The following is a 20497-nucleotide window of genomic DNA, read 5'->3' as shown; positions in this document are numbered from 1 at the left end:
TCTGTCGCTGCCGCTCCTTCCGGCGTCGGCCCCGGCGGAGGTGGCGCAGCGCCCCCCGCGGCGGGGAGGGCGCACGGCGGGGCCATGGCGGCCGCGGTGGGCCACGGGCTCGGCGAGGGCGGCGGCGGCCGCGGGTTCCTGGGCCCGCGAGTGCCCGCCGAGGTGGAGGCCATGGCCCGGGCCCTGCAGGACCTGGGCAAGGACACGTTCCGGCGGCTCCTCAAAGGTAGGGCCCGGCGCGGAGGGGCCCCCGCTGTCCCCCCAGTCAGGGACGGGAGGGGTTCGCAGGCAGAGGTGATGGGCGGGAGCCGCGGACCCCGAGGAGGCTGTGGATCCTCTCGGGAAGGCAAGGACAGCTCTTAGAGAGCGTCCAAAGGAGGGCTGCGGAGATGGGGAAGGGCCTGGAGGGGAAGCCGTGTGAGGAGCGGCTGAGCGCACTTGGTGTGTTCAGCTGCAGAAGAGGGGAGACCTCATTGCAGTTACAACTTCCTCGTATGGGGAAGAGGAGGGGCAGGCACTGATCTCTCCTCTCTAGTGACCAGCGACAGGACCCGAGGGAATGGCCTGACGTTCTGTCAGAGGAGGTTTAGGTTGGATATTAGGAAAAGATTCTTCACCTGTAGGGTGGTTGAGCACTGGAACAGGCTCCCCAGGACAGTGATCACAGCACCAGCTCTGACAAAGTCCAAGAAGCGTTTGGACAAAGCTCTCATACACATGGTGGGATTGTTGGGGTGTCCTGTGCAGGATAAGGGTTGGGCAGAATGACCCTTGTGGGTCCCCTCCAACTCTGAAATTCTGTGATTCTGTGACAACTGAGGGGCTTGCAGCTTCCTGTGTCACTTCCCGTTGCCTTTCCCATCAGGAAGTTAGAGCTGAGGGTTAAATACAATGACAGGCTTGCTTAGTTGTTTTCTACAATTCAGTAACAACTGTGAGAATGAGGAACAGACTTCTGCAGCTGTGGATGGCCCCTGAATTCATGCTGAGTCCTGTTAAAATTATTCCTCTCTCGTCCCTGTGCTCCTGAGCCAGTGGTACAATCACTGTCAGGCTGTGTGTGACGGTCAGAGACCCCGTGGGCATCTTCATAGTGTGCAGGAGACAATACAGGAACCTCAAGGTGCAGGTTTCTTACTGAGATTGGGGCTATAAGATTGACAAGGATCGATTTCATTTTTGTCTGTGAGGCTTCTCCCTGTGATGAGAATTTGCTCAAGGCACCTTTGACCATCAAAGTGAGGAGTTGCTCAGTTAAGTAAATTAAGGTATATAATCATGGATTAATGGAAGAGTTGTTTTAGCAAAGCAAAAACACAGCTTGTTTGTGGCCAGCTGAGAGGAGGGCAGCTGCTGCCCAGCATGGGGCTGTGCTGCGACCCTGATATGTAACATCCTGTCAGGGTTTTTCTTTCTGATTCGAGTCAAGAAGGACTCAAAGTATCTGGTAGCTAGTTTGTCTCAAAGTGTTGTTGCAAAGTGTCAGAAATTGAGCAACGTATCCAGAGTTTCCTTATAATAATTGAAAGTAATAAAGCTAGGTATAGGCAGTGTCATTTGGGACAGAAGTAAATACAGATGTTGAACCATATTTGCTATCTAGTGCAGGGACCATGGAGACTGAAAAGTTCTATCAGTGCCAGGCAGCCCAACTCTCTGGGTTTAATTGTGGTGTAAAGGTACATTAAGTCAGGCAAAATCACAGATGTGTTTATGTGAATGTTCACAGTCTCCATTACTTCCTCTTTTTGCCTTGCTTTCTAATTCATAGTTACCGTTAATGCACTGGAAGGAAAAGACTGCAAGGAATCTGTCCAGCTGATTGCAGAAAGTGCTAATCTCTCAGAAGAGCAACTTGCTTTCCTCATTTCTGGCATGTATACCCTTCTCCGAGAGGCATTGAGACTCCCTGTATCAACCTTCAAACAAGAAGTAAGTTCTGGGAGTACTTGGAGCCCTGATAAGTTAAAAGCTGCATCAGACACGAGTTACCATCTAAATCCTATTTGTTAGGGTGGGTAGCTGCACACAGAAATGTTACTCCAAGTTAAAGTCGTTGTAAGAGACTGTTAAAGATCTAGAGCTTATTCTTTCACTTGGGTAGATTTACAGTGAGCTTTCTGAAAGGCTATTTAAGCTTTGGGAAGAAGATTCCTGTATCTATTTCTGCTTCAGCATCTTGTTTACTGTACATGTTTGTTTTCACTCTGAAATTAAAACCCCCAAAGAAACCATAGCAAGGTTATTTCACAGGCATCATAACTCTCTTACCCTCACTGAGTGTTCAGACACTGCTCATTTTGTCCACACTTATCAATTCTCATATTTCCTTGCCTGCCTTTGTTTGTATTTCTGCCATAGAGGAAGGAAAGTCTTATGGCCAGAACAGTATAGTGGAAATTGGAATAAAGTGCAATTTCCAATTATGCTGTAGATGTTTGATGTGAATATGTAGACACCTGCCATGTTCCCAACCCCTATCCATTCCTCATGCTATTTTTTCTCATTTTTCATGTTCCTTTACCTTACATTTTTCCTCTCTCATTTTATTTTTATGTGAGTGAATCACTTCTGGGCCTCCAGCACCTCTCTCTTGTTTGAGATACTGTTTCATATTTACTTAGGCATACTGGAAATGCTCCCATATTGCAGGAAACATAATGGAAATATGGTTTTAATATTCAGACCTTACCTTTTGCACATCCTTTCTGTTGTCATAGTTTAAACAAGCTACTGCAAAACATATTTGAGAATAAGGCCATATAGTTACTCCAAAAGAAGAACATGTTCTGGATAGCTAAGTAAGAGAAGTGGCAGAGAGGTTGTTTTGAAAAATAAAGGCTTTCAAGATATTGAAGTCTTTAAAATTAAATCACAACTTGATGGAACACTTCTGAAAATTCTTCCTGATATGTCACCTGTCATTTCAAAACTACTGGCACTCGAGACTAAAACTTTTGGGGAGAAGATACCAAGGAAGCAACCACTATTGATTCACTAGGTAAGAAATGGTCTTTTAAGGATATATCATAAAAAATTTCACCTTCCTTGTCTTTCTAGGCTTTTAAGGAAGACCTGAAGGAGCTCAGGTATGCTGGTTCTGCCTGTTTTTTAATGTTTGTTTTTTCATAACTTTTATATAACTGCTTCCCCAAACCAACTTTTTTACACAATGAAGTTGGCATAAAAATTATCTGTAAATAGCACATAATGCATCTGTTGCCAAGCATCAAATAAAGTCAGAGACAAAAACCAGGTGTTGTGTAAGACTTGATTTAGCACTGAGCATGAGCAGTGAATTTCACATGCTGGGGAGAATGGTCTAATTTAGTCTGTAATGTAGGTTATGCAAATGTGAGTGACCTTCTCTCACCCATCCCCACCTTGCCCTGCAATATTTTTTAACATGTTTGGTAAGACAGTGGTAACATTTCAGAAGCTAAGGAAGTGCCCTACTTTTTCACTTCTTTGAAAGGCCAACTCTGTCACCTTGTTCAGCCTCAATTTCTCCTGCCCATTTCCCAAGAAATCATAACCTTTGTTACAGGCTTTGCCAAAGTCTGTGTCAGTCTCTCCAGAGTATGTCTGAATAGAAGATAATATCCTAAAAGCTAGATATCAGATGCTAATAATATTTATAGATTTTGCCTTATGTCTATATTTAGTAGCAGTGACAGAATAATAGTAGTTGATGTTTTCATCTGTAGAAAAGCCTTCTCACCAATTATTTTAAAATGTTCTTTCTGCACAATTCTTAGCATTCTGATTGCTACCTAGGAGAAATAGATAAGTTTCTAATTCTGTCTTTTTTTTTTTATCCTTATTTGTCTGTTAACCTGCACATTTGCTTTATCTTTGGGCTCTGCAGAGCCATAAGCATAATTTACTTCATGAGCAACTTCAGGCAAATTAAAGCTGCAGACGCAGTCGGGGTGTAATCAGCATAAGGTATAATTGGGGCCATGATGAAAGGTGCCTTGCTAGTTGATACAGTTTTGTCTGCAACTCAGTGCTGGAGTTTGCCCTGCCTTTTGTCTGGGGAGCTAAACTGCAAGCTGCTCCCTCTGCCACATCATGGAGTTCACACACAGATTAAAGTAGGTCAGTAAGAAACTGATGAATTGCTTTTGACCCAGTGGGAGCTGGTGTTTTTTGAGGTGCACACAAAATGTGTTCAGTTTGATTATGGAAAAATGAAGAGCACTGAAAGCTCCATGACAAGTTCTCTGGGGGTGAGTGAATATTCCTCTACCAAACAGTGGAGAAAGTTGGTGTCAGAGTGCCAGAAGTCACTGGCCAGGCTGGCTGTGTCTAGAAATACAGACTCCCAGGTCCCTGTCCATGTCATTTGACCACACTTTAATGCCTTACACTTTTGGAGTTATTTGGGGTTTTTCTTCTCACTTTATGGCTTATTCATGCACTTCATTTAGACATTTTTCAGTCCAGATGATCTTTTTTATGTCTTTTGTATCTCGACAAATCTTTTTATCTTATTGTCCTGGTTAACATGACTGATCTAGCAGCAGTAGTTCAGGTAACTGCATTTGTGTTGCTTGCAGACTTGTATGTTTTATGTGCTGCTTGTTGCTGCTATGCTCCCATGGTTCTCACAGTACTGAAGCTCTTCCTAACCTCCATCTCTGACAGTCGTATTTCCTATGAGTAGCTTTGTTCACCTTGTAACTAAACTTTTAGAAGACTAAATAGCTTATTCTACTTCAAGCTACGATACTTAGCAAGTTTCGTAGCACCTTTGGCATCTTTGGTTCCTATGGGAAATGTTATTTCCTACATTTCCCAACACACTTGGGTTTGGAGATGAAATGCCTACATGTTTTCAAGGCACTTACTAATTACACTCAGACACTTACCCTCCTGCAATGGCTCCTGTTGGTCAACGATCAAGGGCATGAAGAACACATATAAGTGGTTGCAATGTCTTGGCATCAGTGACACCCAGTGTTTGGGCAGGTATTTTGCAATTTAAGGCAGAAAAATGCCTTAAATTGCTTATTTCCATTTTTGTGTTGTGTCTTCTTTAAAAGATTTGAGCTCTGCACCAGGTTACCTTTTTTTAACTTCCTGCATTCTGTTTTCTTTGCCTTCAGTGAAGCTGAATTTTAAACTAATTCCACCCATGTAAAATCTTGTAATTCTCAATTTCCTGGTGAAGTACCTGGTCTTGGCTTCTAGTTTTGGTGGAGAGCGAGGCTATGAGACTGATTAATTAGATCAGTACTACTGGCTTCAGAGGGTTACCATTCCACATTCCTAATTTCCTAGCCTGAGTGGCTGAGACGGCGAGAACAAATTCACTCTAAATTGTGGGTGCTGGTTTTTTCCCTCCCCTCTCAAGTTATTTAATAACTTCATGGCTCTGGGCAATAACATAGGGTTGAGACATATGCATTTCTTGCTCTTGGAGTCCCTTCCTCAGACTGTTCCTTTGAAAACTGATTGCCATCTGTAGCTCAGGCTGAGCTGTGCCATGTTCTGTCTGATCTGCTTAGTGTGTGACTGTCCTCATGTAAGCTGCTTGAGCCTGGAACAGAATTTTCAGCAAAATCATTGACTGCACAGCAAAAATAATGCCAATTCAAAGGTAGTGTCAAAGCTTCTGTTTTAGTAACACTTGCTCTTGCAGTTGAGAAAGTATTGTGAAAGATACCATAATAACCATATTACAACCCCCTCTTCTCACCTGTTCCACTACAGAGAGGATATCCAGTGGTCAGACTGGGTTAAATGATACACTTGCATGGACAATATAAGTAGTATTTTCAGAAGTAGTCTTATCTCTTCTGAAAGACAGACTCATGCAGCCAAAAAAGTACTGTTCTAATGCTTGCTAAAAAGAATTCCTTTTTATCCAAGCACAATTTAAAAATGTGGTGTAACCCCCACTTCTTCCATTAGGAATTTGAGCCATAGTAACTGCTGTTTCATCTTCCCACTGTGTGAGTTGATGAGTGTTTTTTCTCCTGTCATTAGACACTGTAAGCTCTTTAGGACAGGTAACTTCCTTGTTTACTTTGATTTTCCTTCGATACACCGCTGTGTATCTCAAGCCACTGATGAGTAATGTCCCTGGGCACTGATTCATGGTGAGTGCTGGATTTAACTGTGGCAGCAGCAGTAGTTACTTCTCCCACTTGTCCAACTTGCCTCTCTGCAGGAGGTTACTGTCCGTGTGGCAAAGGCAGCTGAATGGAGAGTGTCTGCTTTGTAGTCTTTGCAATTCACAGCCTGATCTATTGAGCTGAAAATCGACAGCAGCTTGTTTGTGAGGCAACACCAGTGTTGGAGGAATAGTAAAGGAGTGAAGAAACACAGGGTGGATGGAGTGTGAGTTAGCCTGCTCCACCAGTCCTCATGTTAGATATGCTCCTTCTCTAAGCAGTGTTAGCTACGAGGCCCTCTGTTTTACTTTTGAGGGAGAAATTCCTTCTGTCTTCTTTTTATTATGCTTTAGGTGAAAGTGAAGTTAAATGTGTAGGTTTGGGATTTTTGAAAGCATGCATTGCTGGCCTGCCTTCTACACTTCTTAGAACCATCAGTAAAAATTTTCTTGACTTTACTGAGAGAAGTTTAGCAAATATTGGCTACAAAACACTTAACTTTTGTATTGCTCTTCTCTTTCAGGATACCAGAAGATTTCATTGTGGACTTTTCCAGTGTAGTCTTTGGTAACAGGTTGGTATCTTCCTGTGTCATACATTGCACAGGCAGCATGGTTGCACAGAGCTCTGCTGACATGAATCCCTCGCATATTGAAGGGACAGCAAAATTTTCTAAATTGTTGAGAACAAGATTTGTCCCATTATTTTGATTCAGCACAGTATGATGTCCATCATGCATGGCTATAAATGCATTAAATAGCTTTCATGGCAATTTTCAGTTTTTTCTGTGAACATCGTTTTTTATAATGTTCTATAGACTGTGAGGTGCATCAATACCTACAGATGAAAAATGCAGTGCAGAATTAGGCATTTTTGCCATCATTATCATGGTAAGTTGGAGCAACAGTGAAAGACTTTATGTGTTGAGAGGCAAGCTACATATGCCTTCTATTTGCTGTGGTTTGTGGCAGCTTTTTCAGGTAGCATTTCATCAAGTCTTAATGTACAGTTGAATTGGGAGTTCACACTGGGTGACTTGACACATATGAGATATCAAGTGCTCTGCTCGCTGAAGTTCATTTTTTAAGCAGTGTTTCTCAGTAGCTCCAGAGGAAGTACAAAATCAAGAGCTTTTTGAACTTACAGAAAAAGGGAATCCCACAAATGGTTCTCTGCTCAACCATATTTAGCTTATTCTACATCTAGAAATTTCTTGAAAATTTTGCATATGCAGAACTTGTGCAGGGCCAGGAGTTGGACTTCAATGATCCTTGTGGGTCCCTTCCAACTCAGGATATTCTATGATTACAACTTTGTTCCTTGAAACTTGAGGTCACTCAGCACGTAGCATCACTAACCCCATGCTGCTTCAGATTCTTTGCATAGAATCCTGGTAATCATAGTTGTGGTATTTCAGTTACCCTTACTAGGGTCTGAATGCTGCTACCAAAGTTAAAAATATTTTTCATTTCCTTGATTAAGATCTTGGCTTACAGCTAAAGGTTCTTGAAGTAAAAATAAATTCAGTCTTCTCATCTTTTCTTTGCTCTTCTGTTTGAATTATAGGTGTTAAGAATGCAAAATTCATGGTTGCAAAGTGGAAATATTGTTTGCAGTGGAAAAAGAAGATAAATTTAGATGTAATTTGAAACATGCATGATTGTCTGTTTTCTACTGTGAAATCACGATGCTGGAAAATTTAGCTTTTTCTCATTTTGAAAGCTGTGATTATCCAGTGTAATCTTGCTCTGTGTTTTGAGACCAGAGAAGAGCACCTCAGATTTGATTTCTAGACAGATCTGCTTTTATAATCGTAAATGTAACACTGAATCATACATTTGCTTATTGAGTTGTAAATATATATGATTGTGATGGTAAGAGATGTATTAGCATCTGATCAAAAATTCAGTATGAGCTAGATAACCCAGAAAAATCCATTTTTAATACTTTTCCTGGCATCTTATCCTATTTTGGGAATTCTGCTCACTGAACAACAGCTCTGAAGAATTTGACATTTGTATTTCTGTGTCCCCACAATTCCATCAAGCTACATAGACTGAAAGGAAAGAAAAACTTGCCACACTGATACCGTCAAATAAGTGCGTGAAATTAAAACTTTTTTAAGGGAAAGGAGAACTCTGACTTCCCCCTCTCTAAATGGTTACAATAAATGCACTGCTTCTTTTTTCAATAGTGTAGCTTTAGTTTCTGCCAGAAGGGTGCATTCTGTGTGCCATTTGTCAGCATTTCACACATACCAGTTTATTCATTCTTCCTGTTCACTGACCTGCTAGGCATGTCTTGTAATGGGCATAGGGAACCATCCAGAACTTGTCTTCAGTTTTGATATTGTTAGGTCAGCTGCTGCTCCAAGTTCTCTGCTCTTTCATTTTCGAGTGCTCTCGTGTTGCCTCCTTTGGCAGATGATGTTCTTGTCACTGGGGGTATCATCCTTTCCACATCTAGCTTAGATGATCTCTGGCTGATCTGTGGTCCTTTACTCATTCTGACTTCTGCCTTTGCATGATGTGCTGACAGTATATTGCACTCTCTTGGTAGAGAGCGTTTATGAAATGTAATTAAAGGCCGTAGGTTTTGGATGTAAGATTCATTGAGTCTTTCCTGCTCCATTTTGCTATTCCTCTTATAAATCAATGGCTTGATTAACAATTTCTGTATGTATGTTGGCCACTATGCACATTCTGTCATCCTTACAGGATTCTTGCAGTTCCAGCTGTAGTCTTGTCCAAGCTGGGAAGGTCCTGACAGAAGCTTAAACTAAGCTATGGAAGTTGTGACTCTTCCTGAGGGAATGGCACTGAAGTGCAGTCCTGAACAGAAATAAAGCTTCATATTTGGCCACAGAAATGCTGTCACCCAACAATAGTCAGAAACTTCACCTCTGTTTGGGAGGTCACCATTGCTGGTCTTTCCCACCTTGGCTAATTAGAACATCTTCCTGTTTTTTCTACTCCTTTCTTCCCCCGGAGTGCTGGTCCTGCACCGAATGGACTGTCCTCCATTGATGGGAGTTAGCATGTCTTAAGGAAACGGTAGCAGTGTGGCTATTTTTAGGGATTCTCCAAATTAAGCTATTGCAGCTCTCCACTGAGGGAAAGGTCTGTTCTTACTGTTTAATCCTGCTAATGACTGTTCTAGACTCCAGCTCCTCATGGTTGCACCCAGCTGTGGTGACCTACTTCCTATCCAGGAACTGACAGTGAGGAAGAACCAGCTGATCTGCTTTTTTTTTTTTTTGCTCATTCCTTTGCCATACTGTTAGGAATGTGTGTCATTTCTGACACCACCCAACCCCCCCACCAGAAGGATAAATTCTTCCTTATATCACCTTTATGAAAATCAGGAGTATTGGAGGATCTCAGCCTGTTGGTCCTGTGTGCCTTATTGGATCGTTAATCTTTCTGGGCAGTTTCTAAAGGCACCAGCTAACTTGCACACAAACATCTGAGTAGGGATGTTAGAGTGCCATTCCTACAGTCCTTGATTTGTTCAGAGAGGATTCCCTTCTGATCTAAAGTCTGTAATTAGATTATGTCTAGCACCATGGATAAAGGATGTAACATTTCTTATCCTGCCCTTAGTGGGACTAATGGAGTAGCTTTGAAATGTACCGTAAATAACTTCCAGGGACATGGGATGCTTAGGAAAAAGAGTAAATATGGTAAGTAACACGTAGTCCAGAAGACCAGCTCAATGACCTCATTCTGAAATTATTTCTGCATATGTATCCAGAAATGAACAGTTGTTATGTGTTTGTATCAGATTTGGCTTCTTCAGCTACCCAGAGCTGAAGATGATGTTCAAACTTTGGAGATTGTCAACCATCTGAAGTTTGATCGCTTATCAACTGTATTTCCTTACAGAAATAAACTAGGGCTTGATCAGACTAATTCTTACTGCAATATGAGCAATAAATGAAGTGCTTGGCTTTTTACGCGTTAGACTAGGCAAAAATCTTGAAGGTTGTGCTGGGCTTGGCAATGCTCATTATGTAAGGAATTTAAAGTTTGTAAATTATGTTGGATTAACAGGAGCCACTGATTTTTTTTTAAGTATGCTTCAAAATACACTCAAAAGACACTCAGTATTATTATATTTTAAAACATTTCTACTTACCAATACTAGATGCTTTTTGCTGAAGAAATACGGTGACCTTATCCAAGTGTTTTGCTTAAGTCATGTCTTGTTCCTGCTTGCTTGTTCCTGTTGGATCTGCATGTAGTTAAAGATATATTTGCAGGTCCCTTTCTATGCCTCACAGTTGCATAAAATTGAAATAATAGATATACCAGCCACCACAGTGACTCTTACTAAACTTTACAGTGGCATCAGTTTACTGGAATTACACAGTCACTTGGTGTCTTTTTTCAACATGGACTGTAGTTAAGCATAGGAAAAGGGGATAATCTGAGCATAGCTGTCTGTAATCCACAATACCTCTACTCATTCAGACCTCTCTAAATGAGGACAGATGTAGGAGAGAAACAAGTTCCAGACAGGTTTGTTCTGAGGAAACATATTTTCTCTTTAGATTGTTTTTTTCTTTTATGAATTTGCATTTCAGTCTCCCATTTCTGATTTACTCTTCAGGCGTCCTGCTTCCGAAGGCACAGCTCTGCTACAAAGAAGTAGGCTACCAGGTATCCAGGACTTCAAGTGGAGAGTGGACGTAGCAATATCCACAAGGTATAAAAGAGAATCATGCGTGTCCCTGCAAGTTGTTTTACCTAAGCTTAAACTGATTTGTTGGCTGCTTAAAGATGTTAACAGGGTTAAAATGTATCTTGCTGTTAGGGATTGGCATGGGGCATTAAACGGTGAGATACAGATGGAATTTTCTGAACAGGGTAGGTGTTAGTGTATATACATGTTATTGTTGTTAACATTTCACTCAAAGTGTGAGTCTCTCATTTGAAAACTTAATGGAGCCAATACAAATCCACAAGTCCTCAGAGATGGATGGAATAAATTAGATGGATTGAGCCTCGAGCAGCCAGGCACACTCTCAGTTTCATTGGAACAAGGGAGGGAAGTCATCTATTCAACTTCTCAAGTTAGCTATCATTTTATGTTGCACATGTTAAAATGACTTTCCATCCTCTCTACAGTCTGCTGCAGATTCTGCAAAGAGGGGTTTCAGAACAGCACCTTTACACTGCCATGGTTATGCAACTGATCATTGTACTACCTCCTGGTTTCTCTCACAAAACAAGAGCAAAGGCCTTTGTGATCATCCTGCCTGTGCCTGCAGTGAGTGGCTTCTTGCCATCTGCCACAGCAGAGGCAGCTGGGGGATGGATCTTTGGCACAGAAACCTGTTGTCTGTGCTGTTTTGATCTCTGTCTAGTTCTAACCAAGACCAAGATGAAAGAAATTAGAACATGATCCAGTATTTGTTAGTACAGTAAATTATTAGCATGAGTGACTCTATATAGCATTCATGAATACCTGCATCCAGGAGAGAGTGCAGCTTCTTTGCCGCTATAGTTGAGAGGTCCGTGGGTAATCAGGGATTGTCTTCCTGAAATCAAGAAAAAAGGTTCCCAAGTAAAAATGGTAATGGCCAGAAGCTACTAGTTTAGGTGATGCTGCCAAGCAGTGCTGCAAGCACCACACAGGTATCACTCTGCAGAAAAAAATCTATACCTGTAAGAAAGCAAAATGTCCAGATAAACATCCTCAGACACCGTGCTTGCAAGATGCAAGCAAATCCTATGATTTGTTTTCCAAACAGCACAGGAGCAATACATTATCTTTTTTTTTATTTTCCTTCCTCTTATTTTCCTTTCCAGTTAACCTTCCCCCTGGGGTTTCTTGTTTATCATCCAGCAACAGCCTCTGCAGAGAGGTATGGTGGCTTTTGGCTGTAGTGCCTGTCAGTACCTGAGCAGGCTTTGGCAACGTCAGTTGATGGAAGCTGCACAAGAATGACTCATTTCCCTTCTTTGGGTCATCAAATAAAATAACAACACGCAAATTCCCCAAATGAGGTGGCAGTTGAAAATATGAAGGGGTGGAAAGGATGGTAAACTGCATAAGAAAACTGTGCATTATAATCAGCAGTACTTAGTCAGCTCTTATCCCTATCATAGTTCCACTAAGTTGATTACATAAAAACAAAAACGCTCCTAAACTTTTAGTTCCTAAACTATTAAAAAAATGTTTAGTCTCAATGCTGAGATAAATTGGGCAGGACTCTTATGTTCATGAGTTTCAAGCCAGACAGGTAAAGGACTGAAATTACTCATATTCTGAGTAAAGCCTGCATGAACATCCAGAATGGTTAATGTGCAATGCTGTAGTCATCACACTGCTGATGTCTGCTGCTGTAATACTAATAATGTAAATAATTTCAGTTCACTGGCCCGTGCACTTCAGCCATCCATTCTGATGATGATGAAGCTTTCAGATGGGACAGCTCATCGCTTTGAAGTAAGTCTGATTGCCATAATAAATAAAAAAGAAACCACTTGAAGTTTTATTCAGAAAGTTGAATTATTATTTAAAATGCTAAAGCTCTTTTAAACAATGCATTTCCATTGCTTGGTTTGCTTTGAAATCCATCATGTTCAGTGTAGCTGCATACAATATATAATGAAACACCAACTAAAATCATTTCATACCTTGTTCCTACACACGTTCTGCTGGAATCTAATTTTTTATAAGAAAATTATTGAAAAACACTGTTGCACAATATCTGGTTTGATTAAAAATTATGGGGTTGTTATCAGCTGTAACCTTCAGACCCAAGGGTGGCTTTTGAGGGCAGGAAAATTACTGGGGTAGTTTATATAATGTATGATACACTTCTGAACCTGCATTTTGCAGAGAATGGTAACATTCTCTCCTGTGGCAGAGGTAGTTTTATTCTTTTTCTTCAGTACCATTCTTGCTGCTAGAAAGTAAAAAAAAAAACCTCTTTGCTTTTTACCTCAGCATTAGTCAGTGGCAGTATTTATGACACTGTACCTAAAGGCTTGCCAGAAGATGGCATAAACTCTTCCATAATTTTAACCTTTGGAAAGGAATGCTATTTGTTCTATAAATAACATGGTGGTGCATACAGGAATTCAGTGCACAGCAGGCATTGTTACATTTGAACTCTGTACAGATTTTGGCTTCAGTTCCCAGGTTAGTAGTAGTCTGAAAGGAGCACCAAAGCCCTGTGGGTTGAAAGAGGTGGACTGATTTTACTGTTAAAATGTTGTGCAAGAAAGCAGCTGTTGAGGAAGGCATGAATTCTGTGCTACACTGCAAAATATTAAGGGTGTCACTTCACAGGAGATCAGATTTACCACTCTGGACAGTCCAGCTCAGAGCATCCCAGATGCTCTGTTTGACGTCTTCCATGGAACTTAAATGATGCCATGGACGTCAGGTTAGCCCTCTCCAACAGGGTAAATTTCACTTTTGAGATTAAAAGCTAGTATATATTCTTTGCTGTTTAGATCTGGGGCTTTATTTCCTGGCATAGAATGTCAAGTCTTTGTCTTGGTGCTATTGTTTCTGGTTGTTTTGATTTGATTTTAGGGTTATTTTTTCTTGTAAGTCTGTGGAAGACCCTTTGCTATTTGGCAGTGGAGATGTGTTTGTCCAGAACACAGAGGAGTGCAGATATCTGAGAGCAAGCAATGTGCTTCTCTTAGAATCAGCTCGCTGCTGCTGCTGCTGCTTAGATCTTAGATCAGTCTCTGTCTAACACAGAACAGATTTCCATCCATTTGGCTTATCGGGCTTGAAATGGTAGAGAAGAGTCCATAAATCTCCTGCACAGCTGAAAATGCTTTGTGTTCAAGCAAAGTCTTTTGCCTTCCACATATAGACAGTGCCCTTTGCTCCTGAGCTTGCTGCCAAGTCTCTTGCCCTGAGTCTCAATTCCTTTCTCTTGCAAGTTTGGACAAGCAATATCTGGAATTTGTGTTGAGAATTCTGTAGGCTCCACAACACTCCAGGTGTTTTTGTCTTTCCTTCCAATCCAGGACTCTTACTTCACCACAGCAGTCCACAGCTTATATCCTGTAGTATTTCCTTTCTTCCATCAGGCAGTACAGAAAATGTACTATGTAGCTGTTATTTCTGGCTTTTTCCACTCTCCTTTTCCACATGGATTTATTTGAATTAACTGAATGCTATTAACCTCAAATCCTTTGTCTTAAATCTGAAAAAAATTGTATTTTAAGAGAGATTGCACTGACACTGCAATGTTCCCTAACCATAGGCATGCCCTAGTGAAAGTTCCTGAGATGTCTTCTGTTTTCTAACCTGAATATTCTGTTTCAGGTGCCAGTTGCAAAGTTTCAAGAATTGAGATACAATGTTGCCCTTATACTGAAGGAAATGAATGATTTGGAGAAGAGAAGCATACTGAAGATCCAAGACTGAACGCTTTTAAACTGGGAGTTTATGGAAGAGACCTGGAACCCTCAGCGTGTTTTGTGAATGGTAGAACAGGGGACCATCACCACTTTGCCTGTATGAACTTCAATGCGACATTTATGATGTCTGCTGTAAATATTTTTTTCAATTCAAGTGTTTAAAAGCACAAGCTCTTTTTGTAAGACTTAGAAAAACCAAAAAATATATCTATGAAAAGGCATAATGCTGTTTGCGAGCATTTTGCATGATTCATCAAAACATTTTTCAAATAACTGTCTTAATAGATGTAAGAGTCATTTATTTCTGATTATGATTCATCACTTTAATTATTTTTGAAAGTCTGCTACCGGAAGCCCCAGCAATGTGTATGTATCATAAGAAAGCTCTGCAATACTTCAAATAAAAAATAAAACAACAAACCCACTCCTACCTTCTAGTATGACAAATGCAGTCTTGAGTTTTGCATAAGTAAAATTGTTGTCTGGCTTCTCACTAAGTGACTAAGGTATAGCTACGGACTAAAGGCTAATTTGAAAGAAAATTGGAAGCCTGTGGGTCAAGAACAAAGTATCAGCTGAGCTTCCAGGACTAATTCCATGGAATTACAGAACTGGGAAAGTGCAGTCTTAAGTCTTTATCTGGTTGATCATAATGGGCTAAATAGCAGTCATCTCATAGGTTTCTCAGTGGAAATGCCTGTCTCTTGTTTCATGTATGGCCTGTATGTTTGACTGAATGAAATCAGCTGACATGGCTGGACAGAAACCTCTGGGCCTGCAGTGCTGGGGAACAGTGGGAGGCCCACTACACCATGGGCTCATTACCTGTGCAGGTCAGACCCTGGATGGAGGGGCTGCCTCTGGAACAAAAGTCACAGGTGGGAGGATATCCAATCCCCCAGGTCAAGAAAGGAGTTAAGCATAGGCTGAAGTTCTCTGAGATGCCCCAGCAGTTGGACTGGATGGTCATTGTAGGCCCCTCCCGTTCAACGGAAATAGTCGATAGTTATTCCTTTGCCCCATGAGTTAACCTCAGAAGGACCCCTTTAACTTGAAGCAGATGTTTTAAGTCTCATTTAAATGCTGTGGGACCACAAGTATGTCTCTAAGAGTTTTGCCAAGAAGGGATGCATTCCTCAGTCCTTGCCTGAGTGAATTTTCCCCAGCAGCAGAGATTTGGAGGCTGTGAGCAATGGTCCAAAGGCAGCATCCTAGAACTGGAGGCTTTATCTGGCTGTCAGGTGTACTTTAGAAAGCACATGCTGCTGCCATTGCTAAGCCTTCGCTTATTCCAGCTAATTGCAGGGTTTCTGTCTCAGTAGTACCACCCATACTTCTCTCTCTCTCATGTTTTGTGATTATAGAACTTGCCTTTATCTTCCTCACCCCCTGCAGAAAACCACTGAAGTTAAAATTGTGGATTTGGGAGGCCTTTTACACTCCCACAGATGTTTGTGTAGGAAAGGATGACTTGGCTTTTGGATTCTAAAAATCACAACAAGCATAATAAGGCTTATTTGTCATACTTTTTTAAGAGGAGACTTCTTTAAAAGCAGTCCATACCAATCTAAAGATAGCCGAATAGCTCTGGTCCAGAAAGCTTTTAAAACCCAAGCAAGAATGTGTCCTGTAGTTTCAAACCATCAGCTACAATTTCAAACTGTTCAAAAGCTGCATGTTCCATTTGCTTTGTAGGGGATTCATCAATAACTTCCAGCTTTGATCCATAATGCATCTTAGCTATTGTGTTCAGGGAACACCAAACACCACAGCACATAAAGAATTAGCTCCTGTACCTTCAAGTGGACTGTGGATTGTGTTAATTACTCTGTGGAGCTTGTTCATCTTCTTTCTGGAATTACGTTATCACGAGCTGTGAAACAAAACATAGATCATGATGTTCCTTGCTACAGCCTTTCCCTTCTGGATTTATAAGGTTTATAAGATTTCAAACTGCAAAGATAGCTCAAACTGATCCTAAGGGAAGTCTTCAGAGAAACAGAATGCTGCATGGGGATAAAATGACCTGTTGCTCAAGGCATTTGCAAAGTAATTTTCTGGTCAAAGTAAAAAAATCCATTAATACCTTTACCTTCTAGACAGAATATATTAATTCAGTTGTTCTCCTGTAACAACAATTGCCCACGTTCTCCAGAAATGGAGAGGCTTCCTGACTGTGTGAACATGTTCTCTGGACCGCTTGGTCTCAAATTTGTCTTGCCACACGTTAAGCAGGAGTTGGCTGTAATCGGAGGTTTACTGTGTATGCTGAGGGTACTTGAACACTTGGGATGTTCATTCCTCTGTACCTAAAGAGTTAATTTGGGCTTTCCTTCTGACATATTAACTTTCCAGTAAAACAGAAGTTGTCACCCAAATGGCTAGTGGGAGTGCGTAGTGGATAATTCCTCAGTTTTGATAAGATGTGAGTCTTCAAAGAACTGTTAAGTGTCTCAGAACTTCATGGCAAACTACACATTAAATATTTTTTCAATGCTGAAATATCTTTCTCCTTCATGATTAAAATACTCTGGAACTTGAATTCTACTGCATTTATGACCATAGCCCTTTCACTCTAGTACAGAACAGACGTGAGCTTCTAAGAACCTGGATATGGCTGAACAGAAATTATTTTACCCAGCTCGCTCCAGGTTTGGTTACGCTTCAAGGGCATGCTGTGAATCCCCCTTCCAGTATCATGTGGTGAGAGAGACAACCTGAGTGGGAACCTCGCTCTGTCAGTCCTGAGGTCTTGTCAAGCTGATCCCTACTCAGTCATCAATTAGGCAGGCAGGGGTTTGCGTGGGAAGGGCACCGGGGTTTTTTCTTATTACACAGTTCATGGACCAGTAGGTAACAAGAACCTTTTTCAGGCTCTGTTGGTATTTTTCCCTGAAAAACAACTCTCCACGATCACATTGCTCTCTCTATTGGTGCTTGCATTTATTTAGACTCGATAATGTGTTTGCATCTGAATTCTAGTGATTTTCTAACCATGGCATATGAACATAAACTTCTCCATTACACTTTTTCTTTAATTTTCTTTATAGTTTATGGAACATTATCACTTTTCTTTTAAGATTAATGTGCAAAATAGATTTAAAATAGAACTTGGACTTGATTGCTTTTCAATGTAAATTATGTGTGTATGATAGCAAAGACACCCAGTACATGAAGGAGTAGTCACAGTAGGCAGAATGCAAAAGGAGAGGTAAAGATAGTTGCCAAAAGTCATTCAGAGATTCAGTGGCGAAATAACCCAGAAAAACTGATATGTCTTCCCTTCCTATTCCCTCTCTGTAAGTTAGTGCAGCTTCCTGACATACTGGTCAGGCTTCACACTCGGTGTTTTTTTTAATTATCTCAGCTGCATGGGCCATCAGTCCAAATCTGTTCTTGCTTATGGACTACTACAGTGTGGGCAGAGCACTGGAGAATAAAAAGCCATCTGTGGCTGTATTTGTGATGTGACTTTTCACATCCCTACTTCCACTAGAGAAGGAGCTTTGTCAGTGTGACTGGTGGGGTGGAATTTCACACTTGGGTTAGTTGTGTTTGAGAGAGGAAAGATGCAGGTTAATTGATGGCTTTTGTGGTCTCAAAGCCTGATGCAGTTTATAGATCCAGAAAAAGGCTGAAGAAGGTAGTCATGCTCTCATACAGCCTGTTATGCCAGCCATTAACTGCTGGAAGGAGATCAGTATTGTGCTCTTTGTCATTAAAAGGAAGAAATTAAACCTCTCTTTGTAGAAAAATCATACAAGGGAGATGTGCTTTTGCAGAGTGAGTCACCTCCTCGCTTTAACTTCTTCTGTTTAAGTGAAGGATAAATCTGTTCTTGATCTCATGAACAATGCAGGTAGGCAGGAGGTTGCTTTTTTTCCTTTTTCTTTTTCCTTTTTTTTTTGCTTTCTAATCAAGTACACCTCATGACCTACTGCTGCTCCAAATCCATGAATATATGTATGAATGTATGAAAACTCTGTGCTTTCAGGATGTGTTATATAAAAACACCCCAGCATATCTAGATTATGTATGTTCAATTCACACAGCTGTTTTTGCTAAAAAAAAAAAGTCGTTCCAGAGCCAGGCCTGATGTCAGAATCAAATATTTTGTAGTTGTTTGACTTCTAGTGAACAGTAAATTAGTATCTTGGCTTTGAAGTATTTTGGTGTTGGTGACTGTACAGGTCATTCTGTACCTGTCACACCCCACCAAGTACTAACATTTACCAAACACCACTCACGTACCAGGAACTAGCAGAGGCAGAACCAGCTGGTTTCTCCCCTAGGAAGTCACAGAGTTGTTGCCCATAGGCCATCTGTGAAAAGGTCTGAACTGTTTTCTGGCTTGGGATAAAGGTCTGTGTTCTGAACCCTTCCAAGCACACAGCTTCCACCATAGGAGTAGTTCATAAGCACAGCTTCCCTTTTCCCTTGAAACGTTCCAGCCACGTCCCTGCTGGTGGAAAAGAATTCCCAGAAGTGCATTTCACAGTGCTTTTTTGAGACTCGCTTCAGTCCAGAGCATCAGCCAGCCCTGCAGATGCTTTCATACATCGCAAATAGGAACTGTGGAAGTTCCTTTCAGAGTGCAAATGCTGATTACATTTTTTATGATAATCTATTCCCCTTCCCTATCTAGAATTCATGTGCTGCTCCCTTTATACCGTGACTTATCTCTTTAAGTGTCTGCTATATAACTATGTAAATACTGGTGGCGTATCCCTGATAGAGAGATTGTCACTGCATTGCTGCTGGTAACCGGTGGTTATGTCACTTTCCCTCGCTTGAATAGGCTTTGACTCATAGTGGTTTTCAGGACAATGGTTATAAAATAACACACTGAGGGGTTGCCGAGACTATAGTTTTGCAATAGAGACAACTGCTGACCTCAAGGCTGCAAGAAAGCATTTTTCTCTTCTTTTTTCTTTTTTTCATTTTTTTTTTCTTAAGGGTTTTGTTCTGTTATAGCACGAGATTTTCTTGCATGGAAGTTTGGAAAACAAGAAGTCTATGTTAGGAAGCTGGAGTCTGGTGGGAAAACCCCACACTCCCAAGCTAATTCTTTCTAGCTGTTCTGAAGCATTGCTTAACTGAAATTTAAAGTGCTTCAGCTGTCCTGCCTTTCTTTGAATTACTTGCTGTGAGGCTGTGCTATACTTTAGATTCAAGTATTATTTAAATGATGGCAGAAAGAAGTACTGAAACCAATGGTTTTTCATTTCTTTTTCTGAGTAAAGGGTTTGCCTAGGAACAAGTTAGATATTGAACTTAATTCAAAGGGTATATTATTAAAAGTTAAGAACCAGAATTTAAGCGGTTATTTTTTTATCTTTAAGTTCATCTGAACTTTGTCAAGTATCCTCTCTAAACAAGGTCTTACAAAACTCATGTTGCCTTTCCTTTCTTCCATCTTTTCTCCTGTCCTTTCAAGCTCCATAGGCAGGGCTTGTCCCTTAATACCTGCTTAGCTCACACAGTCCAAGCTGGGGAGTCCAGACACTTCTGTAACTAGGAAAATGGAAATTTATTCCTTCATCCCCTCCTTTGAGCTTCATGAGGAGGCCAGTACTATCAGTAACAGGACATCCTCAGAAATTTCAAATTCTGCAGTGGATTTCAAGACAGTGTGAAAAGTGCCCTGTATTTTTAGAACATTTGGAAGTGTATGTATATATAACATAACATGGACAGTTCTGGTAACTGTAGATATGCATGAAACTGGGAAAAAAAAAAAAGGCATTCGACAACTTCTTTTAGAACAACTACTTCTGTTCGATAGTAGCACAGGTGATTTTCTCCCTAGGCTACATTTAGCACAGACAGTTACACAACTAGTGCGATCCTCTCATCTAACAAGAATTGGTGGGAATGTGCAGATTCAAACGGTCAACGCAGTTGGTCTTGAATAAAACAAAGATACATCACAAGGCATGTGCTTTTTGTCTGGGACTTGGCATGGACAGGTAGAGCTAT

At 41.0% G+C, this 20497-nt stretch overlaps 2 protein-coding genes across 3 annotated transcripts in view; one reads left to right on the top strand and one right to left on the bottom strand.

The window, feature by feature from the left end:
* Nucleotides 1-20497, bottom strand: part of FAM199X (family with sequence similarity 199, X-linked) — a 29411-nt gene that overhangs the window by 8545 nt on the left and 369 nt on the right. Inside the window, exons 2-3 of one of the 2 annotated variants that reach the window (XM_027898814.1) lie at nt 11592-11664; nt 5406-5545 (exon numbers count right to left, since the gene is read on the bottom strand). In XM_027898814.1, the coding sequence (XP_027754615.1) occupies nt 5406-5467 (62 nt within the window). In that variant the 5' untranslated portion in view covers nt 5468-5545; nt 11592-11664. The remainder of the gene's footprint in view (nt 1-5405; nt 5546-11591; nt 11665-20497) is intronic. The other variant, XM_027898822.1, reaches the window with a different exon arrangement.
* LOC114065159 (COMM domain-containing protein 5-like) lies at nt 85-14942 on the top strand. The gene is made up of 7 exons (XM_027898833.1): nt 85-226; nt 1772-1932; nt 3061-3089; nt 6646-6696; nt 10734-10829; nt 12500-12575; nt 14424-14942. The coding sequence occupies exons 1-7, from the start codon at nt 85-87 to the stop codon at nt 14523-14525; spliced, it is 657 nt and encodes a 218-aa protein (XP_027754634.1). The 3' UTR covers nt 14526-14942.

This window comes from Empidonax traillii, unplaced genomic scaffold (assembly GCF_003031625.1).
Source record: "Empidonax traillii isolate 1590-97213 ecotype Southwest subspecies unplaced genomic scaffold, ASM303162v1 scaffold20:size5563877, whole genome shotgun sequence".
Classification (NCBI taxonomy): Eukaryota; Metazoa; Chordata; class Aves; order Passeriformes; family Tyrannidae; genus Empidonax; species Empidonax traillii.
The sequence above is the reverse complement of the archived record's forward strand: the minus strand, read 5'-3'. Positions and strand labels throughout refer to the sequence as shown.